Consider the following 27,596-nt stretch of genomic DNA (forward strand, 5'->3'; position numbering starts at 1 on the left):
GGAGAAAATTACAGCAAAACATGAGCACCGCAAAAGTGTTAAAACAGCTTTGGTCACGAAGGATACAAAAAATAAAAAACAGCCCGGTCCTTAAGGGGTTAACAATGAACAGTTGTTTTGTTTCCCACACGCAATATGATAAGGAGTCAGGGTGTTTGTCTAGTAGGTTAAGCTAAGGTAACAGAGCTAGTACACATACATAATATACAGCTCTTTGAAAATGTGTTTTTAATCTGATTCTATTAATAAAACATAGCGCTATAAATTGAACAGTGTTTAGCCACTTTCACTTCTTTCCCACTGCCAGTCCAGGTAATGCTGTCTGGGACTTGCCCTGCCGCCTAACACAGGCCTGCTGCTTACCTCTGTGGCACCAGCGCACTTTGTGAAAAAACTCTATTTTCCCACCAATGTTACTACTTCCCCTGGTTTCTTCACACAGTGTGTATAGACATGTGCATGACCCCGGATCAGTGAAATACGCAGATGATGTAAGGGGTGCAGCAGGGTGAATGAAGGAATGAGTGAATGAATGAATGCATTTAGGGGCAGAAATAGGACAGGCAGGCTGTTAAGGGGCAGAGGTGGCACAGGCAGACTGTTTCAGGAGAAAAGGTGGTACAGGCTGTTTCAGGGGCAGAGGTGTCTTTACATTTTTAAGGGGGTGCCACATACTCTAGGTATGCCCCTGGCTAAGCAGACTGTGTTTTCTCATAATACCCTCATGACCACTAATTAGAATTATCTAGATTGCCATATTCCCTCAATAAAAGTAATCCAAAGCTTATCCAACATGTATGGTTTTGACATCTGTGTTTGTATCTGCTTGTTAATTACCTATTGTTGCTAGAATTTTGATTAGGTACAAGAGTTAAAAAGACAACAGCATCTTTAGTCCCACAATGCTTTGCATGCCTGGCGGAGGCCTTGGCGATGATGCCGGTACAGCCGGCTAATGTGTTCCGCGCATGCGCACTGATGACGCACGAAGCGCCTGTCTGGTGCTAGTGGAGAGACTGCGATCGACTGGGAGAACGACTCAGCTGTTAGAGAGACGGGTACTGCCAGGGGGTCTCGTGCAAACATCCGGGGCATTAGACATGCACGAGTAAGAGGTGCGGAGAGATGCTTCCAACCTGAATGAATGGCGGGCACGGCGAGATGACAGGTAATACTGTGCTGGCCGATGGTGGAGGGATAAATCCATAGCGGTGATATATGTAGAAGCTAGTTAGAGCGCTATGTGGACACCGAGAGAGATACAGACAGACAGACAGACAGAGAGACAGGCAGAGAGGGCTGCATCTGCATTCAGCTGGGGGCATTGTGCGTAACCCATTCAGTGCCAGAAGGGTGTGCATTGTGATCAGTGCATTGCTGGGCATTGGGGGGTTGTTATGGAAGGTGTTGTCCTCCTGTCTGGGGAAATGTTATTCTGTACAGACAGAGATCTACAGAAAAGTTTTTTCCCCCTTTTGGTAATTGTATAAATAAATCATGGCATCACAGAGTCACACATGCTGCCAGTGACCCAGCTGATAGTGGCGCTTTCGTGGCATGTTGGTAAGAGAGCTGATAGTGGCGCTTATAGGATGTTAGTAAGAGAGCTGATAGTGGCCCTCGTAGGATGTTAGTAAGAGAGCTGATAGTGGCCCTCGTAGGATGTTAGTAAGAGAGCTGATAGTGGCGCTCTCGTGGCATCTGAGTAAGAGAGCTGATAGTGGCGCTCTCGTGGCATGTGAGTGAGAGAGCTGATAGTGACTGATGTTGGTTTGCCCACATAAACAGGCTGTGTATGGAGGGTCTGACGTGGACAGGCTGTGTGTGGAGGGCCTGATGTGGACAGCCTGTATGGGGGGTCTCCTGTGAAAGGCCGGATGAGGCAGACGGCAAATGATGGCAACTGAAAGCCGCTTGTTATATTAAGTATTAATATTAAGTACGAGTCCTTCTGCTGCGAGTCGTAATTTCCCGTTAAAACCTTTTGCGAGGTGGGAGGTTTACCTGCCTTCTGAGACGGGTTTTGCTCATCTGTGGTATGTCTGACATTACCGTGTCACACACGGCCAGCTAACTACGAATACCTTTCCTAATGGATTCAGCAGGGCTGCAGTTGCCTAGTGATGTGTTGCAGGCCATTGACAGGATTAATGCCCCCCCCCCCCATTAAGGAAAGCAGCATCTGCTCCTGCACATTGTGTTCATAGGACCTCTCTCTCTCTCTGACGTGTGACGCAGGAACGGTCTCCTCTTGACGTGCGACTGTGACTCACATCTAATGCCGTCTGTCCCTGGTTTATGGAAACCCTTTCAAAGCCGCACCGATCCGTCATATATTATAAGGAGTCATCATGCGATTGAATCTTCAGATCCACGCTGTTACCTGGAAGCTGGAACGCATTGAATTTAATTAGAATTTCATTTCCTGCCGACATTCCATTTAATTTTTTTATTTTATTTTAAAAAAATTCCAAAAGCATTCATAAGATGATTTTTTTCTTTCCTTATTACCGCATAAACTTACCGCGTAGATCGCTTCATGTTAATGCGCGGCCGGAGAAATGTTATGTAAATGCCCTAAATATAACCCGCGCACCCGCTAACCTGCACAGCTAGCGCTGTTACCAAGTCTTTTGCCTCTTTTTGTAGCGAATCGGAACAAAGGTTGGATAAAAAGTTTGGGGTTCATTTATTTCAAAGATCCACCGTTGAGCCCATTCCGAAAACCCGCGAAGCTACTGTTAGGATCAGCGGACAGAAGATAAAGAAATATTTATGTCCGACATTTCTTTTTTCTATTTTTTTTTTTTGAAATGCACAAGAATACAGTGCAAAGTTTCACAAATGGAGCAATGAGTAGGGGCATTTGTTTAGTTGCTATGGTGATTGCTCCGTTATTTTTTCAGGATGAATTGCTAAGTAGTGGAGCGGCGGAGGGGGGGGATAAATTAAATCTGTTCTAAAAACAAACAGGTGCGATCTCTGATCAGTGGGGCGACAGGTCTGGCCAGCGGTTACGGCTGATAATCCTGCGATTCCACAAAGGGATATCCTGTCCAAAATCTTTAGCGTTAGGAGGAAACAAGGATATTGCAACAATGCGGCAGCACAGAAATACGTTTCTTTACACCAAATATAAACAGTTTGTGTATTAGTTTGTATTGTTTTGGTTTTTTTTGCATGAGTTTCTATGTGTTCGGTAGCTGTGTCTTTACATTTAACAAAATGAAGATAATAGGTGGAGCGTGGAAAGATTTTTGACCCAAGTAGTTATTATTATTATTATTATTTTGATATATTGTGATCGTATGAGGCAGCGCTGCACAATGAGATGATTTATTCATAGGTTTTACTATTAAAGCTGCTGTTCCACTTCCTTTCCTGAATTGAACGCTTAGTAATGCAGCAGTAGAGATCATTCTTGGTACTGCTGAATGGCCAAACCCTACTCACAAATAATTGTTTAATCCCGTACCTTATGCCTAGAGAATTCCCATATTAGAAGATATACATTGCTGTATAGTTTGTATTCCTGCTTTTAACAGTATTCATGAACATAAAAAACCCCCAATAAATACCCCACAAAGTATATATACCAGGAACATTAAGGCACTTGAAATGCAGCCATTTGACTGCCAATCTCTGCCAGAATCAGCCATAATATCAATTTTCTGTGGTTATTATTTTCACTTTGGTTAGCTTTTTTTCTGGAAGCTATAGGACACATTGCATCACGCGCTCATCTCCCAACAGGACAGTCCGCAGGCCAGGGTAGGTGCTCATAAAATATATAGTGAAATGCCAAAATATGCCAAAGAAAAACGTTTAAGTAAAAAAACAAATTACAAAAAAAACACATCTTCTCGTGTATGCATCCTTTGCTCATCTGGTGCACCTATTTTCATGGACTAAAACTCCCATTACCCTCATCAGTCTGGCTGAGGGTGATGGGCTTTCTCCACAGAACATAATCTGCTATTTTTATGTTTTTATGAGCATGAATATACATTTTAATGTGTTTGTGGATTTTTTACATCTAGTATTAGGTGGGCAGGTGGCTTGGTAGCAGTGTCTGATGATCTAGTTCTAGCCATGCCTTGCTCCCATATGCTTATATTTTAATATTTTTCTAATCATTTCTGAAGCTGCTGATCCGTTTCTCTCTGTTTTGGGGAAGCCTGATCTGGCTGAAGGCATCCCCCACCGCCGCTTGAGTGGAGTATAGTTATTACTGTTAACAACCAGAGAAACAAAATACGACATTCAATGCTGTATAAAAGTACAAGTGACAATAAGGTTTATTCAATGAAATCCAATTTGAGGACTCTTCATATATATAACAAAAACAGTCGCTATGGACTGCTATGGACAAGTTCTAGCAACTGAATTCAGCTGTACAGCGGAGTCCAGATGAAGAATACATGCTTTGTGAAAGTATGAATGGAAGTTCATGGATCATAGGTTTAGATCATGTAAATGATATCAAGAAATAACCCTGCAGGTTTTAAGTTTCGGTAAAATGCTAAAACAACAAAAAAGCAGCAATAACTAGAGGCTTAAATAGTTCCACTGGGAGAGGTGTGTGTGTGTGTATGTATGCATGCATGTGTGTATATATATATATATATATATATATATATATATATATATATATATATATATATATGTATATATATGTATGTATATATGTATGTTGCAGGTCTATAATGGCCCAAAATGTGGGTTTCTGACTATGTTGTTACCCGATCTGTGACTTGGTATCTATACCCCCATTGTACCGAGAATGTCCTTGATAATTCTCAATTCATAGATATATCACCACAACCCTTCGTTATTCTTTCTTTTATTAGTGGAATCAGAAATGTTTCGTATCCAGTATCGGATATTTAGATCCCTAACCCACCTTCTTTGCGAGGATGCAACTATTTTTAAGAAGACTCCACCAGTCTTTTAACTCTCATATAAACCCCTTAACGATGTTTGTCTTAATTAAACAGGAAAGTAACAATCTTGAATTGCAGTTTCCATTTAAACGTGTCTTTTTCTGCGTATTAAACGAGAAGACCATGTACTCACTTCATATCTATTCAATGTGTTTGTTTGACCCTGCCGGACGGAGGAGCAAGGCTTTTGAACAGCTGCTTAGAATGTTCTTGGTTTCCTCAACTTAATTGTGACGCCGTGTACGCACCATCTAGTGTGCTAAAGGAACAGCCCCACTATTTCCATAGAAGTGAAGTAAAGCTACAATGTAATGTTCTAGAATGTTCTAGTGCTTTTTTGTGTAGTATAGGAACAGTGGAAAGTTTTGCGCTGCCGCGAGGCTTTTATATGGGAGCACATTTTTAGTCCATAACATTTACAATACATGACGTTTAACACCAAAAAAGCCTTCGAGGTGCAGGGTTGGGAAATACCTTTTGAGAAACGGTAAAGGAATTTGGGGGTTTACAACATCTACTGATCTACTGCATTGTGATGATGTCATGGTCGTATTTATACACAGAAAGGAAGAATTGTGTTAATTTAGCTCTTATATTTTTGGCAAGAACAAATGTTCACAAGCAATAGGAGCGACTCCAAGCCTCGGTACCCTGAATGGCAAGTAGGCTCCTTCTTTTAAAATGACAAAAAGGCCACTCCATAGCAAAAATAAGCCGTTTTTGTGGCTAGTTCTTATAGTAGCTGAATATTATTAACCAAACTTTTGGAATATTACTTAACATTTTTAATTGTTGTGTTAAGTGCTCTAATTTTATCTTTTTAGAATATCCCTCCTATCCCTAGAATCGACTAGATTGTAAGCTCTCCAGAGCAGGGTCCTCTTCTCCTTTTGTACCAGTTGTGTGTAATTTTAAATTGTTTTACAGAATCTGCTTGTGCTATATAAATAAATGTAATGTTAACATAATAGTGCCCGCTATGCTTTACAAGAGTACGTGAAAAAAACAGCCAGAAAAAAACTTTCACAAAGTTGCCATTTAAAATAATAATAATAATAATAAAAAAAATCTATATATATATTTTCAATAAAATATTCCTTTTCGCTTACTTAGAACAGCCATAATGTGCCAGGCACTTCTACCTAAGAAAATAAAATCCTTTGTAACCGTCACTCTTACCCTGTCTTCCTCACATTCCTCTCTGTATTTACCTGTTTTGCTTAATTTTACTCGGGTATAGCTAGTATGGGCTGGATTGAGAATACAAAGCAACACGTTTCAAGCAGGGCAGGTCTTGGAAATGATCTGTAAAGCAATACTATAACTTTTTGAGGTTTGCCAAAGGCGGCTTTTGCTGCGGACTGGTTAAACTACAAATAAGTTGCCTCAGGGAGGGGTGTGAGAAGGAGGGACATGCTGGTCCTGACAGGTGGTGTTTGAACAGAATTTAATTTCCTTCCTTTTGTGTGTCTATTTGCTGTCAGAAAGTTCGCAGGTCTTTGACAGTTTTTCCAGCACCTGTTCAGCCTTTAACGCCTTATCTCAATTGGACCATAATTCCTTTTAACGCAACACATAGTAGTGTATTGTGTTCAAAAACATACCTCGTGGTTCTTTATATCTGGTTAACTTATGGCTAGGTCTTTCCGGATCGTCGGTGGCATGCTTTCCCACAGGTGATATCGTCAGGTGCTCTAATCAGATGACATAAATTGGGTTATATGAATATAAAAATGATATCAACGCGTAAGAAAAGATTAAATGCTGGTTAGTTGGAATAAGCAAGTACATTGAAATAAGGGGCTTTAGCTGTACAAGCTCCGCAATGAATCGGTACGTTCTAGAGCATTGGCCGTTGCGTTCTGGAGATAGCGTGTTTGGAACATGCTGGTCTAGCACTCAAAGGGTTTGACGAAGAGCTGCCGGTTTTCTGTAAGGCAAGAAGGGGGAGGAGAGTAAATATTAGGAGCTCCCGCAGCAGGATGTGCAGCTAAGGGAATGCGATCCTGTGTTATTGAACTGCGGAGGGGAAAGTGGGCTCGGACTACCCAACAGGAAGCATCCTTCTAGGAGATTACCCTCCAAAGGTGAGCATGGAGAGACCCTCTTTCAGCACCTTCCATACAATTAAGGGCTTTGTCAAGTCTGTGAAAGATTTTGAGCCGTGTGTTCATGTGCTCCTGTGGCATGTTCGTTGCTCTTTCTGTGTCGTCTTCTAACAGAGATTAGATTGCTAGCTCTGTGGGCAAAGTGTTCCCATCTGCTGCTGCTTTGTGATTTTCGTCTGATTTGACAGCTGACCAGACGTGTAGTTACTTGGTAATAAAAACGCATTGTGACAGCTGTTAGATAAAGTCAGTCCAGAAGATGGTAACAAGGAGGCCAGTGTGACCCAGGACAGCTGGGCAAATGGCAGCCACAGTCCGGCACTCTTCTTGGGTACTACTTGGCTGCGCTGTTTCACGTCTGAGTTTCCGAATGAGTTCTAGTGACACGTCACCTGCTTTACACTTGGATGGTTCATCTGCGTGTGCTAGCAGAGGCAGGGACGCAGCGCCACTCAGCCCTGCCTTACTCTTACATGTCACTGATCATACTAATTACATGTATTGGCAGAACCACATTACTGGTGATCCTGGTTTTATAGAACGATCTCTTTTGATATATTGTTTTAATATTAGTATGGTAATTCCAAAAATACAGCTCTCTCTCTGAAAAAATATATTTAGTAATTATATATAATATTATAACCTATTCTCCCCTCCTGTGTCCTGTATTCTGAAAAGTGCTGCAAAGCATAACCAGTCAATGTCCCATCGCTCACATATTACTAGCAACCTGACTTTGCATGCTTAATTTGTTCTTTATCATTTTACACCGTAAGTTTGTCTTTTAGATTGTAAGCTTATGTGAACAAGACCCACATAACCTTTTGTTCTCCTGTCTAAATGCGTACAATGAATTACTTATTGTGTGCCCGTTGTAGAGGGCCATCTATTGACATCATTATTAACAGAGACCGCTGCTAATTTAGATTAATAACTGTTCTTATTAATGGTACGTTTGGTTTCTATGGTTACTTTAAAAGAGTGCCTGTATCCCAGTCGGTGATCTATCTCTAGGCAAACACAACTTTTATAAATATATACTTTTAAGAAAAAAGGCACCTGAGCTCTTGGCCAGAATGATGTTGACGATCACCAGGTTGTAATCCTCCAAAGGAGGCACACTAATAAGGCATAAGGAAATGGCTTTCAGATTGTTTGGTTTTTTTTTGGTAATATTGTGGCAAATAAACCCTTTGTGTGCCTACCCCTTCATATGTTGTGTACCATGTATGTAAAAACATACATATTTGGGAGATTTATTTGAGTGGGCTTTGGGGATTTTCAAAAAGTTACTGCGCTGCTTTTGGTTTTTTTTTGCCTTTTTTAACATTATATCATCCTGAAAAATATTTTGTACCCCCCCCCCTGTTGTTGATTTGTTCCGCTATGAGCTACCATGGTATATTTTTCTTGTTTGTAATCATGGCTAAAGCTTCGCTGGTACAAGCCACAGGACAGGAGATAAACGTGGGCTGATTAGCTTCTGGTTTATATCTCCTACACCTCCTTCCCTGTCTGCTTACAAGCATGTTTCTAAGGAGATTGCGGGCCATCAAGAAAAACCAGTTTGACCCCTTCATAGCTGGGTTTTCTAGCTTTATTGTATTGTTTTTTAACCCATTCCCTACCAAACACTCTATTTTGCAATAAGTACTTTAGCTCTCCTATTTTACCTCTTTATGGGGCCGGTTCAGCAGCTGCTATTATTTTTTAGGTTCCAGAAATAGACAATGTACGGGATGCTCCTGGCCCCTTTTTCATATCTCCCAACTGTCCCGGATTTTCAACCCAAGCTGCCTCAGAACATTGTGTTACTGAAAGATAGGTGTTCTAAAGCCAACCAAAGCGATTACACTTTTTGTGGTACATTGCAAAGTGAAGAATGAATTGCCCCAATAGTACACACAGGATAACATGCAGCGTGTAGTTTTACTCCCCTTCTGTGTTATTCTAGTAATAATGCAGTCTATAATACTGTTATTAAGTCTACAATAGGTTACAGAAGGAGCACAAAACCTCCATTGTTGCCAAAAGTACTATGAACTATAGAAACATTATTCAGAGCGCCTTTATGTCTGCGATTCCCGGAGGGTTTTTAATGGCATATGATCTCTGCTGCAGTGTGCGCAAGCAAGTAAAGCTGGGAAGCAGAGTCTGTTACACACGTGCCATAATACACTACTAGTCCATAAAGAACCATCATATTCTTCAGCACAGATTGAACCAACGTATACTGGCATGGATGAGCCACTCTTTACTCAGCAGCTTAGAGAATGTCCATTACGTGGGTTAAAATGCTACAGGCTTTCTATGTAAATAGGCACCTAGAAAGTGAGATATAATAAGCAGCCATGGTACACTTTCTATTTGCTCTACTACTATGAAGCTTCTTAAAATCGTATGGGGGAAGCATTAAATACCAAGCTCTTTTGTATGGTAGTGCTTGGCCATCACCATTTCCGCCTTTTAGGCTGCAACTTCAAAGGAAATCTTAATGCCTGCCTGAGGTAGAAGCTGCAGCCTTGCAGTTGCCATAGTCGGTGGCAGGAAAGCATCCCAAACTAAAATCCATGGGAGCGCTGTGCATGGGCACTGGGGTCTGAATAGAGGGAGGAAAGAGCAACAGAGAAACTCTCTTAGAGATCAATGTACAGCAGAAGAATACAAAGCTGCTGATCCTGGGATCAGTCAAGTCTTGTTCTAAGGAGGACATGGAATCGGTTTTTACATTATTGTGAAATACTTTTTAAGAAGTAAGTTACTGATTAAAAAGGTTCGGTTTTATGTGAAAATACATGAAGGTAGCAGCTGAAGTAAAATAAAACGATACCGTCGTTCAAAATGAAATACGCAAGGCCGGCTTGGCTTGTTCAAGTGAGGATCTCTGCCTAATGCATATCATAGTGCAGACACTCTTTGTACAGAGTAAAGTAATGCAGGGAACACGCTACAAAAATAACGAGGACGTCTTGTCTTGGGAAAATGGAACTGACCTTGCTTTTTTGTGATTTTTAAGTAAACATACATTGTTTCGCTTTGGCTAACTTGCTTTACTTATTGTCACTGATGATGTGAGTTAATTTCACTGATCTCCCTAAATTAAAGGGGTAGTCCATTTTAGAAGAATGTATATTAAAGTACTATGTGAGTACTTTAATATGTATTCTTCCAAACTGAAAAAAAGAAAATAAAGAGCTTAACTGAAACACAACATGCATCTATGCTGCAAAAGCTTTCTTTCTCCATGACAAATCTTGCCACTAAATGAAGCTGTCAATCAGCAGCAGGAAAGTGCTCCCATTGGGATCCATAGGAGATTTTTACACATGCGCAGTGGGATCAAAGCATTCAGCCGAATGCATCGCCTGCTTGCATTTAGATGGAAAAGGGGTAAATGCGTTTGAGAGGAATCTGTAGAACTCCTCCCTATGCATTTAGAGAGAGAAAATATTTAAAGGGACCACGCAGCTATCACGTGCATTAAAGTGCATATGATGGCTGGGGTGCCCCTTAAATATTGTAATGATCAGTTTTACGTCTATACCGTGTGTATATCAACTAGGTATCTACAAAGATGTACTTTACTTTCTACAGCAAAGAGGCATTTCCCTTTATGCACACTGATCAAAAACCAAACGAGGTTTGAGATTTTGCCGTTATGTCAGCCTGTCCATTCCCCCAAGACGGCTTCAGGGTCCTGCACCTGGGAGAAGGTTCATGCTGCAGGCTTTAGTGGCATCTTGACTGAGATTAGGTATGAACCGGCTGTACCTGTTCGTGTAAGAGACCAGATCAGCTTACTTTGGTAGTGGCTTAAAATAATCAGCCCACTTTTCTTAAACCTCACCCTTCGGGGGGGTGTATGAAGCAAAATCTCACTTGAGCCGAATTGTTTAAATACGGAACAAATGCTAGGTAATTTATTAGAAAATTGGAGTGTAATGTTCTCTCTGCAGAAAGGAGGTAGGATGATACCAGGGGATTTTTTTGTGGCAAAGTAGCCGTTTGCCTATAATAGATATGCGAGGCAGCTGAACATCACCCAATCAGAATTGATCCTATCATGTAAACATGATGTGTGTCTTTACTGTTGGCCATACCACGGTGACTGTGTTGTGTTTCTTAGACTTTCTCCTTTTCTGGGAGTGTGGTGGAAATGTAACCATGTCTGCACTGATTAGACCAAACTATCAAACATAAACTGTTGTTTATCAGGTTAAACTGCTACATGGTATCGACAAGATCTGCTGTTTTCGTGTGTATATTTTCTCTCCTATGTACCTTAGGATTCCTCATTTACCACACGTTTTTTTTATCTGTCGGACCTATGCCTAGCCCCATGATCCGTTTTTACCGAATGTTTATTCTCATGGATTATCATTGCCTTTTCTCCTGCACACTGATATGTTGCAAGCTACTTCTGTAATTTACTGTGATTACCCCCCCCCATTTTTTCCTTTCTGTACCATTCCCTGAAAATGTTAAAGACAATAAAATTTGATTTACCCTAAACTGTTGTTTAGACAAAGTCGTCAAAAAGGGATCCGGGGAAAATACAATGCTTGTTTGTGCATTTGTTGAAGGCAAATGTGATTCCAGACCTGGCAAAATTACTTAAAAACAAAAATAGTAACACGTGATGGGTACATTTTAGTAGTCAGTTCTGGTTTTATCTTAGATGTGATCTGAGGCCTTCGCACCATAAAAACTAAGGAGCAGTTTCTCTTGGTTGCTATGACAAGATAGCTTTTAAATTTTGTGCCAGAATCACTTTAGTAAATCACCCCGAATGTATGTAAAGCTTTAAAACTGTCCATCCTTGCCATTAAAGCTCACATTCTAGCAGTGTAATGCCTGCAGCTGACTTGGATAATTGAGTTTTTTATTGAAATGTAAGCTTGAATAAAATTGTAAAGATCATTGTCAAGATTAATTTCAGCTGTATGAGGCGATGTTTTCCAGGTACTGTATTACCGAGCAGTTCTTAACGTAGAGCCGCATTGCAATGAGCGAGCTCTCCCAAGAGAAACAGTCCTAAGGGTGATATACAATAAAACCACAACAGAGCTGGTAGGATTGCAAATTTATGAGCATTCATCAACGTTAAAAGGTTTGTGTTCCCCCACAGGTCCTGCTTCTATGTACAACTGTTTGATAGATATTCATGCCAGCTCCACGCCTCATGTTCACCTCCAGTATTTCTCCTGAGGTTGGGACAGCCTCCTGAAACGCTCACCTGTACTGCTTGCTGATCACACCAAGAGATATTCATCCTGAGCTATCAGCGTTCCGACTGGCACCATGTCTGGTAAGGCTCTTGTTACGTGTTAAGTTTGCACATATAGTTCATCTGTAACAGTTTGAGCCTTAATGAGAGAAGCAATGCGCACCATGGGGTTTCAGGGCTGAGATGAAGCTATCCTGTGAGGCTGGTGTGGAGCCTCAGACTAAGCACCATGAGAGTTCATCAGGAGCACAGAGGGAGTCAATGTTTGCCAGAGAACTGTGTTAAGATCAAATTCGAAAGATTAGAAGGGAAATGTCAAATATAATTTCAGTTCTTCTCCTGCTACCATTAAACACGATGTAGAGTCAATTCTCTATCTCTGTTTATCACCATATGTATGTGTGGTGTATGTGTTAGTAATTATTAAAGGCACCATTGTATGTAATGTGATCAATAAATATGAAAGAGAACCAACTTTTTACAAACTGACTAAATCTAAAGATTAATGCATTAATTCTGGAAGTGGCATATCAGTATCGTGTGTTCATTAGTGTGCTACAAACAAGATATATAACGTTTTTGTTTCAAAGGCCATGGTGGCCAGTTGCCAGTGGTGGAAGTAGGTGTATGTTATGCGATTACATGCGCTCGGTGGCTGTTGACACAGCCTTTACTTTTAAAAATAATTAATATGACCTAAAACCATTTGCATTTGCATGAGCAGTTCAAATTTTACCTGTGTTTTTTAAAACCTTTTTGCTTTTTCTTCCCCCTTCTATTCAGGGAGCTATACTCCATCTCCTGGAGGTCCATTCTCTGCCCTCACGGCCAGTATGTGGCCACAGGACATACTTGCCAAGTACACCCAGGTAATAACCTGCACAAAAACTTCTGGTACTTGCACTGCATCGTGTTGGAGACTGTTTTGATTTCTCTTTGTTGATTTGAAGCAGTTATTATGCTGCCAGGGATGCCCCCACACCTATGCATCACCGTATGTTTATGGATTGCCATCCCAGTCTTCCTTTTTCCATGTACATACAATATTTCACTTTTGAATGGGATGGCTGGTGGCCCCTGTCATAGTTATGCGTAGGTGCTCTTGAGATGTAAACCCATCAATGGCCTCCTGTCACACTTTACTACAGATTCACTTGCCTTAATTGAATAAACTTCAACTGTTTTGAGATAGAAAGTTAGACTTCTTACAGCTTATATGTAAAGTATCCATCTGTGCAGAGAGTCCTCGCAAACTTCTAATTCATTTTTGCAGAAGGAGAAAACCGTGGAACAGCCTGAATTCCGATATGACGAGTTTGGCTTCCGAGTGGATAAGGAAGGTAAGCATAATGGATATCGGGTTTTTTGGTAGTTCTTCTTAAAAACGTTCACTACTACACCCCCCTTTCTTCCTCACTTCATTACCCACTCTCTTCATCCATCAGTTATAGTACTTCTAAAGTGTTTTAACTCATTGTTATAGATGGTGCAGAGCCTAATTCCAGTAAGCTGTTGGGTATTCCACTCACTGAGGATCCTCAACAAAGGCTGAAGTGGCAGGCCCACTTGGAGTTCACGCACAATCACGATGTGGGAGACCTAACTTGGGACAAGATTGATGTCACACTCCCACATTCGGACAAGCTGCGATTACTTGTCCTGGCAGGAATCCCCCACAGTATGAGGCCACAGGTATATATTCTGTAAATTCCTAGTATTTTCTGTACTCAGCATACTTTAAGTACACATTTTTTAATGCCCATGTTAATGTTGTGAATAAAAATATGCTGGACCCAGAGATGAGATACTTAGACGTTGTTCTCCAAGATGAGAAAATATCCTTTTACTTTTTACTTGTACGATGATGCTGAAAATTGATCCGCCATTAAGAGGGTGATGGAATTCAGCTGCCCACAGCCACATCATGCATGTTTGATTTACTGCATTTTACTTAGAGAAACAAAAGAAAACCTTACTTTGGTAATTGCTCCAATTTCTTTCACAGCTGTGGATGAGACTTTCAGGTGCCCTGCAGAAAAAGAGGAATTCTGAAATGACGTACAGAGACATTGTGAGGAACAGTTCCAACGATGAGACTCTGGCAGCTAAACAGGTACTCTTGCTCTTAGAGGCTGTAACCTGCTACTGTCTCTAAAATACATAGTTGATTCAGTCATATTGTGATTGGGGCCAATGGCCGCTAAGGTGTTTTTTTGTTTTGTTTTTAATTTAACATATCTTTTGCTTCAAGATTGAGAAGGATTTGCTTCGGACTATGCCCAGCAATGCCTGTTTCTCTAACCTACAAAGTGTAGGTGTTCCTAGACTCAGGAGAGTCTTGCGTGGACTGGCATGGTTGTATCCAGATATTGGGTATTGCCAAGGCACTGGCATGGTAAGTCTGTCAAAATGAATGAGCGATCACCGAGCATCTTTTGGTTATTCATTTTGTTCTGTTTCTCAGCCTGTTTTTCTGTTGCCCCTTTGGCAGGTGGCTGCTTGCTTGCTGCTCTTCTTAGAAGAAGAGGATGCATTCTGGATGATGAGTGCCATTGTAGAGGACTTGGTGCCAGCCTCTTACTTTAGCACCACACTACTTGGTGTGCAAACAGACCAGCGGGTATTGAGGCACCTTATTGTACAGTATCTCCCACGTCTGGATAAGCTACTACAAGAACATGATATTGGTGAGATTCTCCTTTATGTATTCAGCACCTGTTCCATAAAACAGATTGGTCACCTCTGGCATTTGGCTTGTGCAGAAGTTGCATTTATTTGCATTATTGTCATATTCCCACCATGATTCTTTTGCCATTTTGTTTCTGCTTTCTGCATCTCATTGGTCACTTATGAGGTTTTCTGTCTCCCATACATGTAGAACTGTCTCTCATAACGCTACACTGGTTCCTCACTGCATTTGCCAGTGTTGTTCATATTAAGCTCCTGTTAAGGATCTGGGATGTGTTCTTCTATCAAGGCTCTCTGGTCCTCTTCCAAACCACCCTGGGCATGCTGAAAATGAAGGTAATCGGGACATCCCCAAAGACTGTAGTATTTTCAACTTGATACACATGCCTAAGGGGATCTCCGTTTATATCCCTATGTGAGCAGTAGTGCTAAGTGACCATTACCCTCTAATAATAATGTCTAACAGTAACTCACTATCATAAAGGTTTCAGAAAACTTTTAGAATAAGACCAATGCAGGTAGAACTGTTCATCTTGGCAATGTTTGTAATTTTACCCTATTTTCTTCCCTGCAGGAGGAAGAGCTAATTCAGTCTGAGAACTCTGCTTCTATCTTTAACACTCTCTCAGACATCCCATCTCAGATAGAAGAGCCAGATATTCTCCTGAGAGAGGCCATGATGATATCGGGGACTCTTACAGAGGTCATGATTGAGGCCCAGAGACGCAAACACCTGGCGTACCTCATTGCAGATCAGGGGCAGCTGCTAAACACGACTGCTGCTGTAACTAATCTTTCAAAGGTGAGTAATACTCCACGGCGAGTGTGTTAGAATGTTCCGTCTCATAGCTAACCGGTACGATTAATGTTTTTTTCCTTTTTTTAATTCTCTTGCTAAGATTTCTAAGCCTGCATTCTCTTTTCTTACGCAACACCATTAATCACACAGTAAATGTAGGATGTATGTTTACACTGTTAAAACAAAGTGAAATGAATACATATTTGTTCCCCAAAGATGTTTGCACTTAAAAGGTTGCAACCCAGATAACTTGTTCGGCACTGGTCTTTTAAAGACAAAGACAGAAACAGAACAAACAGGCGGTACAATGGGACAGGTTGTTCGTCATACTGTGTTATCCCTACATTGTCAGGCCTATACCAGAGACTGTAGTCACAAGCATCCTAACATAGGGACATGAGTCGGATATGCGCATCCGCGCGTATATAGTATCCATTTGCCCAGGGCAAGCAGTTCAGCTATATTTGTGACTTGTGTAATTGCCTGTCTCAGGGCAGATTGGATGATGTTAGCTGGAGAATAACAATTTAGTTGTATTTTAATTCAGTTTTTTTGGGGAAGTGCACATTTGTAGCGGATTGTTGATGGTTTTTTACCATACAAATGCATAGAAACTAGTTTTGGATTCCCTTGCTTGTTTGAGGATTGTATGGTTTATTGATGCTTTCTTGCTTGCATGGGGTGGTTGGGATTTTTAAACTTTAGGAGTTTCCATCGGACTCTTTCAACAGTATAAGCCATGTTTGGGTTCTGCATGTATTATTTAGAAAACAATGTTGTGGAAATGTGCAGATTTGTTAAGAATTTATGCACGTGTACCTTGGACAATTCTTCCCATGTTCAATATTAAAATAGATAAATGTGTGCCAACATAAAATTAGGGATGTATACATATAGTATATCTCTGGAACACATGTTGTTCTGTTTGACCAGTTATTTGTCATTGATGTGCCATGCCAAAAACACTTATTGCTTTAAAAAGAATTAGAAATAGTTTTCTCTTCCATTCCAGATGCTACATCTAATTCAAAGTGCTACCATAAAGAATAAAAAAAAATATATTTTTAAGAAGCACCACTAATTGTGAGAGTATTTTGGTTAGAAGTTACCAGTTGCTACCATTGAGTGAGCGTCACTGCTTGTCTGGAGAATGTTGGCAGACACAGCTCCTGTTTTGATGAGCTCGATTTTGGCCTAAATTGATAGAGGGTATCTTAATTAGAGCACCTCCATTCACTTGTCTTTCAATGCAGAACCAGTAAGACAAGATTGTCTGAGTGCTACATCAGTTGGATAAAATGCAATGTATCTAGTCTTTTTGGAAAACAATACTGCTTACCAACAAATAATTCTTATTTTTAATAGTACCTAATCTTATGTTAAAGCGCTTAATATTGCTCTTTTGTGTGCCAGGGGAAAAAAACGCTTTTTTTATTATTTTGTTTATTAGATTATGAGGAGACAGAGTCAGCGCAGGAAATCTGGGATCACCACGTTATTATTTGGTAAGTGATGGTTCATTCTTGAAATGATTGACTCACCAATGTTTGAGGATCTTTTTATACACAATAATACCGTATTGGCTCAGATATAGGCCGCCCCCGTATATAGGCCGCACCCTAAACGTTTGGTGCTTTTTGAAAGAAAGTTTTTTTCTTTAAAAAAGCACCAAAAAAAAACATGCTGCCACTCTGTCCCCCCCCCCCGAGATATGCTGCCACTGTCCTCCCTCCCCGAGATATGCTACCACTGTCCTCCCCCCCCCTCGAGATATGCTGCCACTGTCCCCCCCCGAGATATGCTGCCACTGCCCCCCCCCCGAGATATGCTGCCACTGTCTTGGGTCATGCTCTAAAACATGGTGTAGTCAAAGCCAGAAATACACGTCTCTGGCCATGTTTGAGCAAGAGAGAGAGAGGGGCAGTTGAACAGCAGTAAAGGGTGTTATTCACATTATCTGACTTCATGGGATTATCTCATTACTTCCAACTGTGAATGTTCTTAAACATGCTTGTCTTTTGCAGGTGATGATGAGTTTGAGGCCCTGAAGTCCAAGAACATCAAGCAGACCGCACTGGTAGCAGATCTGCGTGAGGCCATCCTGCAGGTTGCTCGACATTTTCAGTGCACCGACCCCAAGAACTGCAGCATCGTGAGTCGGAATAAAACCCTTCTATTTGTCTTTTGTGTGGTAGATCCCTCAGTTGCTGCATTGGTCTGACTATAAGACCCACTGTTCTCAAACATATCACTTTTGAATGAAACTGTTGTAATTATAAGGTTTTCACAAACTGCAAATCATAGCTTTATTTCTCAGTTGAAGGGGCCTCTGTTCAGGCCAGTGCAATAAATTACAACAATTTCTCACTCATACAATCTAGTTTTTCCTTAATTTTAAAGGTTAACTGTTGTTGTCATAGCTTTACGCATGTAGATTTTTTGAATCTTTATCTTTACTTTCAGGACATGACTCCTGATTACTCTATGGAGAGCCATCAACGAGACCATGAGAACTATGTTTCCTGCTCTAGAAGCAGGCGCCGAAGGGCTAAAGCATTGCTGGACTTCGAGCGGCACGATGACGATGAGCTTGGATTCCGAAAGAATGATATAATAACGGTAACATCTAGCTATACGTTTGAGGACGGTAGTTTTTCATGAGGCCAGTAACTGAATGCAGCCTTCCCAAACGGGAAAACTCCATGTTTATTTGTACAAATGTCTAAAAAAAGAAGAGAGACCCCCCAATGAAACAAATGAAAACAAAGCAGAGAGCTGCAAATTTTAATTTGTATTCTGTTGCTCTCACTCTCACATTGTCCATAAGTCTTGCTACCTTCTCCAACCGTGTACCTGTCTCCTTTTCCAAAGCTCTGCTTCTTGTCTTGCCTCTTCTTGCTCTTCTGTCTTCTTTCTTCATCCACTTCTACCCGGTATGAGCTCCATTAACCAGGCCTCCTGGGGCGTTTCGGCACCTCTCTTTCTCTGCCCTTTCCTGGAAGCGTTTCGGGAGGCCTGGTTACTCCTGATACTGGGAAGAAGTGGATGAAGAAAATAGACAGGAGAAGAAGCTGAGCTGTGGAAAAGGAGACCGGGACACAAATGTAATCAGAGGAGAAGGTAGGGAGTGTTTGGGAGAGGCCATGAGAGTGAGTGTGGGAGAGTAAGAATGAGAGTGAGGGACATCAAATTCCGTTTTTAAATTCTCCGAATTATGTCTGAACCAGAAGGGCAGGAAACAAAAAATGTGTCCAAATCGTTTTTGGTCCATGTACACAAGTTTGTTCATTAGTTTCTGTTTTCCCAGAGCGATTTACAGGAAATCCATTGTTTGCTATAGTTTTGTGTTGCCCTTCCTTGCCTGACTTGAGACACTGAGTACTATCTTGAGCTGACATTCCAATACCATACCTGAAGCCAGAATACTGCAGCAAAGAGGCGCATTTTACTATTTTTGCCACAATATATGCTTAATGATAGTTGATACAGATTTATATATTTGTGTGTGTGTGTCAATGTTTGCGCAATTACGGCACGCCCTGTGTTGCGTGTGATGCAATCATGTGCTGTGCTCCGATCTCCAAGAGTCTCCAGAACTAGCTTCTTAAATAGGCGATTTGTTGCAAGAAACATAAAATACATTATAAAATTACTATTTCTCTGACTTTTTGGGTCAAATTACATATTCCTTACAAACATAGATAAATAACAAAATTATATAACAGAATGGTGTTAGTTTCCCTTGAACATAATTTTGTTTTTTGCTTTGTTTTCCTTTAGATCATTTCCCAGAAAGATGAACACTGCTGGGTGGGGGAACTGAATGGACTCCGAGGTAAGACATGAAATGAGATGAACAAATACTCTGAGTCATTTTCTACTTATTTACTTCTGCTACTCTTTTTCTCTGGCTCCTGAGCTCATCTTGTCTCCCTCCTCTGTCCTCTTTCTGTTACCCTGCTCTGGAGATTAGTCTACCAATTAGGAAGTACCCCAGCTTTGTGTTTAACTTGTCATGTATTAAACAGACCATATCAAATACAAGCTGGCAAACAAAAAAATAATAATTCTGGTTTCTCCTGCCAAGGTGGCAAACTATTCTTATAAACTATAGCTGGCAGCGACCTACTGCTTTGTCCATGTTTACTCCCGCAAATCCTCCACATTTCACTTTAGAATATGGGAACAATGCATTCTGCTGTGATTGTATTATTTGGGTGTGCCTTGGGGCATGAAAATCTTTGCAGAACATGGGAGCCAGACAGATAGGACCTTTTTTGATTGTTTGAAGAGCAAGGAAGGAGTACAACTATAAAGTCTAATAAAATATTAAACCGAAACCCCAGGAGCCAGCCATTACTTTCATACATCTCCAGAAAAACATCTTTGTAGTATAGGGGAGCCTGCCAATTTGTTCCTGAGCTGCATGTTTAATATTAAATGCACTAGATTCCATTAAACGGGAGAGAAGTGAAGGTGCCAGTGTGCTTCCAGCTGATCTGCTGAGATCAGACCCTACTACCAAGCAGAAAATCAGGTGTTATTGTAGTATGACCGGCATTGGCTCCATTTGCAGTCTATGTATATGCTAAATAAATAGGGGTGGGGCTTTTAGAAAATTATTAATTTTTCTTTATTTTTACTATTTGTTTCGTAATGGTAAATATTGAAAAAGCAAATGTTTTTAGGGGCTTTGGGATATTTTTACCTCTGTCATATGATCAGATGTGCAGTTTGTCTTAGACTAGATATCTATGACTAACTTACCTTGTCCCAAATAACACATGCCTTTATTTTTTTAATATACATGTCCTGTGTTTGTTTTGCTTTTCAGGTTGGTTTCCTGCTAAGTTTGTTGAGATTCTTGATGAAAGGAGTAAAGAGGTAAGATATGTTTTAAAGCATTTTAACAAAAAAAAATGCAGTACTTCCAGTGGTAAAACAACTTTGAAGGCCATCCAGCCATTGACAGAAAAAATTTAATTATGCCAACAGTTCATAAAGCTGAAAGTTTCACTTTGTGTAAACCTAATGAATGTCAGGGTCTTGTAAAAGCTTAGAATGTCATTATTCCACATATTTGACATTAAATGTTGACTATGTTCTTTAAACAGTATTCAGTTGCTGGGGATGACTCAGTTACTGAAGGTATTACCGATCTGGTCAGGGGAACGTTGTGTCCTAGCATCAAGGCAATCTTTGAACACGGCCTGAAGAAGCCATCCCTGTTAGGAGGACCTTGCCACCCGTGGTTATTTATAGAGGAGGTAAGATCTCTGTCCATATACCTCCAAGTAATACTTGATGTTAAACCAACGTGTAGCATGCCAGTTTCATTGAGTTGTGTTAGTTGTGGTTCACTAGATGGGCAACTGTTTGCGAAGCAGGATAACTAGACTGATTTGTTATGATGAAGAAGGGCCGCTGATTTGTGTTGGTGCCAACATTTGCATTGACAGATACCTCATTGTAAATCTGGTGGCAAACCCTTAGTTATTTAGTTCTATTTGTTGCTTTTTTGTTCTGCCTGAAGGGATGCTATCAGAGGCATGGACTCCTTCATGCATGTGGTTTGTTTTTTTGTATAAATGTGTATGTATGTTTGTGTGCACCATATAAGCTAGTGGCTACATCTGGTGCTTCCTCCTCTTTACCTCACTGCTTTTCCCCAGTTACTTGTAATAAGTAGGGAAGGTTGAGAGAGCAAATTGTTCTCACAAGGACAATGGGGACTCTTGTATTCCTTCAACCACCAGCAAGTGAACATTTTATTATTTTAAACATTTCTTATTAAAGCAATATGCTTTTTAAATGTAGTCCCTAACAGGACTCTCCAAGATAGCTCATGCAGCAACATCTTGGCTCACATGGGGAAAAAACATTGAGTGAATACACCCCACAGCCTTTAAACAAAAAAAAATTAGGCACACATAGGGACATGTCTCTGCATTAAGTTTAACTTTATCAGATCCATAATTCTCAGAGAATTTAACATCCATGTGAGAGTGGCCAGTCTCCAGGCTAGGATGTGGCTATGAAGGGGTTTATGGCTACCAACCATCAGGGTCTTTAATGCACTAAAAGAGAGTTTAGGAGCCCCTGGACTATTAGTATAATAAAAAGTCAACTGCAAGCCAGAGGTCCACAACTCCAGTCCACGGGGTCACAAACAGGCCCTGTGTAATCTTTTCCTCAGTTTAATTAACTTTTGAATGAGCGGCCTGTCCATATGCCATGATATCCAAAAATTGGGGCCTACTTGTTTCCTCAAGGATGGTAGTTGTGCAGCCCTGTTGTGAGCACGGTATAGAAACTGCTGTGAGCTCAGTTTAGAGCCCAAAGACAGAACCTATTAAATGATATTTAATTTGAGTAAAAAACGTCCGATGGAATGATGGCACATTAATGATTTACATTGTAAACCCTTTTCTATACCTGATATGGTAAGGAGATGCACATTACTAAACTACTTTCTTAATTTTATATTAAGATGTGGCAATAAAGTTTATTAATTGTATGTGGCTGTACGAAGCTCACACTGTCAGCCCGAGAAACGCGTTTATTTTATACGTATGCATGTATAGTATGAAAATAAGTATGAAATAAGCATGTTTATGATAGAGCGGTGAACGCACTGTGTCCTCTGTGCAGCTCTATGGCCCCGGAGGCAGGATATCCGGCCCCCTTTAAAGCTATCCTGCTTGGGCAATCGTTTTGGTAATGGGTCTGGCCAGGTTTCCAGAGAACATTGCTAGAGTCATTTGTAAGGTCTTTAGCAATCTTGATCATGAGAGATTAACACATTCATCGGCTTGACAATACCATACCTGAAAACAAAAATAGAAAAGTTTAGTTTTGGGGTTTTTTTTTATATATGAAATATTATTTTCCATCCACCCGTGTTTTTTTTACCTTTTCCTTTTTTTCCCTATGTAATGCAGGTCCTTTATTTTTGTGTTTTGCTTGCAACATATTTCCCAGAATGGGAGATGTGCAGTAACAGCCTATGCCATCATAACCCTTAGGCCAAAAAAGACAATATACTGCCATTGCATATCTTACTTCTTTATCATCAGTTTCCATAGTAACAACCTATCAAAAATATGAATACAGCAACATTTCACATGACAAAATTTGACTGTTCCATCAATTGATGTTTCTTATGCTGCCTTAATAGTAATAAATTAAATTCAGCAGAGTAGGTGGAAAAGGAACTTTAAACACTGTAGTATGTGTAAAAATAAACTAATTTGCCCTAACTAATGTCCGTGCAGTGAACTGCATAGCAGATTCTTCTGCCGAAAATTAGCCCTTCTTACTATTTCTTTTCTTTTTCGTAGGCTGCTAGTCGTGAAGTGGAGAGAGACTTTGACTCTGTGTATTCACGCCTTGTCTTGTGCAAGACCTACAGGTATCACATACAAGTTTTACATGTCTTACAAATGGATTATGTTTTGGCAACCGTAAGCAGGATGTAAACATGTTTCTTACAGATATTTGGACAAGGTGTTCTACATCCTATAATAGTAATAATTATGGGTTACTTAACTAAAGTTTACAGCCTTTTCTCTATGGAACCCATTGTACAGGGCTGCAGAATATGATGCTGCTATATATATAATATATATAATAAAAATGTTAATGAGTAGAGACTGGACTTTTCAAAAGTTCTATTGTGATCTGAGAGCAATGCCATAGACTTTATAAGGTAGCCTCCACATGTGGGCCACTAGCTGCTTGCCAATGGCTCATTATCGTGACGGTTTTCATAATGTTCAGTCTGGATATTTTGTCCATGCTTAGTGTGGAAGTGCATAGAAGTTTCATGATGCAGGTTAGTTGGAGGTTAGTTAGTCAGGATTCAGAATACCTTTTTCACCCAGATATCCCCCAAACGAAGCAGAAGCGTGGAAACATCTTTAGTCATTTTAATTTAACCAATGTTAAGTATGGCAATTTAGTAAACACGTGGATAAATATTTAATGTATTATGTAAGTGAGTTGCTTTTGATCATGTGAGAGGGTCTTTCAAAACAGTGATTATCAGTCTTTGTTCAAATCAGGAAGAATGTGTGCCCTAGAACAACAAGAAGGCACGATCTGTCAGTAACTTAATGCATTTAGGCCAAATCAAGGAGTGCAGTTAGGAAATGTATTAACATGTTAAATGATGAACAAGCACTGGGTAGGTTATAGAAGATTATAGATAAAAAAAAAATAAAGAAAATGCTCAAATAAGTCTTGGCTTATTCACATGATATGCTGCCATTTTTTTCTTTTCGTCATTATTTGGTAAACCAAATATCACCTTGCTGTGTGAATGTAGGACTATAAGAGTAACCAGAACGTAAAGGGTCAATGGAGACCAGCTGCCGTGCCATTTTACCTGAATAGTAGCTGCTATGCTTTTAAAGCAACAATGCGATCCTTTGTCTTGGTCTGCACTTTCAGTAGCACACACAGGGAAACTGAGGTGCATTGTGGCTTTTCATTGAAGCCTGTAACCGAGGCTGTGGAATCCTTTAAGCAGGGCTGGAATAATCATGGTCTGGTTGGTAGGATTCCAACTTCTCGTTCACGTTTGCTGGCACATCTTTATATATATTGAAACAATATTTTATATGCTGCATTATAAGGAAGTAACTTGTAAATTCTTTATTGCTGCCCTGTCTTGTCTGTATATTCTAGGACATGTCTTGAAAAGTAATTTAATCCATCTGTGGCAAAGCATAAAAAATGGACAGGAAATTAACCCTTTACAACAGCTCATCTAAGAACTCCTGGTGAGCCTCTGCCTTGTAAACCTTTTATATTTTGTCTCTTGCAGGTTAGATGAGGATGGCAAAGTGTTGACTCCAGAGGAGTTATTGTATCGAGTAGGTATACCTTTATCAGTCTTTGATCGTTAAAGAAACAACACTCTTTTTACTTGTTTTTCGCCTTTGATAATCTTTCTATGTCATAACAATATGTCAGCATTTGTAGTCCCTACTTTGATGTCATGGATGTAGGACAGGAAGCTACTACAGGGGTAACTGAGGAGGGAGCAGGAAAGAGGGTGAGCTGGGTCGCTGAAAAACAAAAATGCAGTCTTTGGGTATGGCTTCATATAGTGCTACTGAGAACACCCATGTTCTTTTGTTAACAGACCTGATGGACCTTCATTTGAAGTAATAAGGCTTGTATAATGACATCATAAGTATCACTTGGTTTCCCAATTATACAGATGCTGCTTTTTTATTTTATTATTAATGTATGCTTTGCTGCATTGTTTGATTCTTCTAATTCTATCCTTGTTAGGGGGTTCAGTCTGTGAATGTCAGTCATGATACCGCACATGCACAAATGGATGTCAAACTGCGTTCGCTCATTTGCATTGGACTCAAGTAAGTGCACTCCATAATATCATTACTTTTCACTCAGCACTGAACAATCTAAGGCTCTCTAAGTTTTCACATAATAGCAGCTCTGCTATAGCTGGAAATGCATAACTTTTGCCTCAGCTCAAGAAGTGTGGAGGAGTGGAAGTTCAGTATTTTAGTTGTTTTAGCACATATCCAGCTCTTCATTTTATATATATATATTTTTTTTACCTTCTTAGTGTCAAAACTTTTGTCTTGATATAGTGAACAGGTGATCCACTTGTGGCTTGAAGTTCTATGTTCCAGCTTACAGACGGTGGAGAAGTGGTACCAGCCCTGGTCTTTCCTCAGGAGTCCGGGTTGGGTTCAGATCAAGTGTGAGCTAAGGTATGCAAGCCTCATCATTCTATGTGGGCATCAGTGCCATATGGCCCGGGCAAAAGTATCTGGAGTCCTGGAGTAGACATATTTAGAGGCAAATACAGTCAGTAGCAGGGGCTTAACTAGAAGCCTCAGGGCCCCGGTGCGAGAATCTGTTAAGGGCCCCCTCTCCCCCCATTCTCAGGCTATCTACCCCCTCTCCCCCCCTTCTCACTATCTACCCTCTCCCTACCCCCCCTTCTCACTATCTACCCTCTCCCTTCCCCCCTTCTCACTATCTACCCTCTCCCTTACCCCCCTTTGTAGGTCACTTACCATGCAGTCCTGTGGTGGGGGCGCGAGGCCTCTGTCTCGCTGCTCTGCCGCGGTGCACACAGCTTCATATGACGTCATAAGCCGGCGCTCAGCGTGAAGTGCCGGCACCCGAGACAAACGCCTCACGCTCCCACCGCTGCAGTCGGGGCAGCGCTGAGGCAGGCGGTGGCAGGGAGCAGAGGAGACAGAAGGGCGCCGAGCGGTTGCTGAAAACGACCGCTCGGCACCCCTTGGGCCCCCCTGACTGGCAGAACTCCAGGGCCCGGTCGCAGTCACGACCCCCGTAGTTCCACCACTGGTCAGTAGTAAGGTCTACACGTTTATGTGGGAGATCGGCAACAGTAGGGAGTCTGTTTACCATTGCCATGTTTATATGTAAAGAGTGGTGTTTCATGGTAATTGTTATATAAATGTCAATATATTTGGGGTATGGGAGGAGAAGTATGTTAAATGTGATGGGGGGGAGGGATGTATTACAACTTCTGACTGTTTAGAGTGGAGGTGAGTCAAATTTTATCTAAAAGTGAAATCTATGTGAAGGGTAAAACTAATAATTTTCTTATTTCCCTAGGGTTCTTTCAAAATTTGCCTTTAGTTTATCTCCAGATTGGGAGCTTCCTGTGAAAAAAGAGGTATGTGTAAATAAAGGTCAATGGAACTGATTAGGCTATTGTAAGACATGGTCACTAAAGCATGAGTTTGCTTGAGAGTTGCAGTTTCAAATCACTGACTTCTTTATGCATTATGAAGGGTCGGCCCTGGCAAGTTTCTCCAAGAATAGATGAGATGACCCTATGTAATGCAATGACCCTACGTCATTCAACTTTTAGGAAATCCCAATTTACCCATCATACAGAGCCAAACAAAGATTGACCCTTCATAAGAGCTGCACTTTTCACCTCATCTGCCATAAGCCTAACTTAGTAAATCAACCTCAGAGAGTATACAGTATGGTGAATGTTCACTATAAAATGTTGTGCCTTGATGTTATTAAATCAAACACTAATTGATGATGAAATGCTAGGCATCTAAATAAATTGTAAATTGTAATGCTTATAATTAGCATATAAATGGAACGATATAATATGATCACATAATGATATACAGGTTTAATATTTCCCTGTTTACTTGGTTATGAATGACTAATCGCTGCATCCACAACTGTTTTGTATTTTTCCAGGACAAAGAGAAGAGACCGTTAAAGGAAGGGGTACAAGATATGTTGGTAAAACATCACCTTTTCAGCTGGGACATTGATGGATGACAGTTGTCACCCTTGTGCTCCAAGTCTTGCCGTACTGACTTCTAGAGCCTTACTGAACTCCAAAATGCACTTTTCTATTCCATGTTCTACTGCCAAGAGTTCCCAAAATTAGTCTACTATTAATACGCCCTTGCTTTGGAGTAACACTCCAATATGAATGTAAAATGGTGTGATACAAGAAATGGAGGACCAAGTGGAGGAAGATAACAGCATTTTTTGTCATGGATTCAACTTTTTTCATTACTTTGTTGTCTTGTTCCACAGGGAGTTTATCTGAAGGGAAGTTTTGTAAAAAAACAAAACAAAAAAAGAATAGGTGTTTAATCAAATCTCCGTTTATTTCCATAAAATAAAGAATGCGAGTACAGGGATGAAGTACAGTACATCGTGCGTCACAGCACGAAACAGCAAGTACAATGGTAGTAGGCAAATGTGACAGGTAGATCAAGAACAGAGCAATATACAAGATATTATCCAAACAGCACATGACCATACATATTTGACATCAC

General features: G+C 40.6%; 1 protein-coding gene across 2 annotated transcripts; it reads left to right on the top strand.

The window, feature by feature from the left end:
• The first annotated feature begins 1,028 nt into the window (after positions 1–1,028).
• Positions 1,029–27,370, top strand: SGSM3 (small G protein signaling modulator 3). Of its 2 annotated transcripts, none has more exons than XM_053469792.1 (22): positions 1,029–1,168; positions 12,180–12,359; positions 13,062–13,147; positions 13,552–13,618; positions 13,762–13,970; positions 14,284–14,391; positions 14,530–14,673; positions 14,770–14,965; positions 15,157–15,302; positions 15,541–15,768; positions 17,216–17,270; positions 17,790–17,917; positions 18,229–18,384; positions 19,546–19,600; positions 20,600–20,649; positions 20,880–21,032; positions 23,106–23,176; positions 24,593–24,641; positions 25,066–25,151; positions 25,392–25,514; positions 26,395–26,455; positions 27,004–27,370. In XM_053469792.1, the coding sequence occupies exons 2-22, from the start codon at positions 12,353–12,355 to the stop codon at positions 27,085–27,087; spliced, it is 2,262 nt and encodes a 753-aa protein (XP_053325767.1). In that variant the 5' UTR covers positions 1,029–1,168; positions 12,180–12,352; the 3' UTR covers positions 27,088–27,370. The 2 variants fall into 2 exon arrangements, with proteins under 2 accessions (XP_053325767.1, XP_053325766.1); XM_053469791.1 differs by lacking the exon at positions 1,029–1,168 and adding an exon at positions 6,902–7,030.
• Positions 27,371–27,596: the final 226 nt, after the last annotated feature.

The sequence above is a fragment of the Spea bombifrons genome, chromosome 6, assembly GCF_027358695.1.
Source record: "Spea bombifrons isolate aSpeBom1 chromosome 6, aSpeBom1.2.pri, whole genome shotgun sequence".
Classification (NCBI taxonomy): domain Eukaryota; kingdom Metazoa; phylum Chordata; class Amphibia; order Anura; family Pelobatidae; genus Spea; species Spea bombifrons.

What these genes read in the sequence shown, in the direction of transcription:
- SGSM3 (XM_053469792.1), top strand. An exon ending in GAAAGAATGATATAATAACG is followed by an intron (nt 18,385 to 19,545) that starts GTAACATCTAGC and finishes GTTTTCCTTTAG; the next exon opens with ATCATTTCCCAGAAAGATGA. An exon ending in TTGATGAAAGGAGTAAAGAG is followed by an intron (nt 20,650 to 20,879) that starts GTAAGATATGTT and finishes TTCTTTAAACAG; the next exon opens with TATTCAGTTGCTGGGGATGA.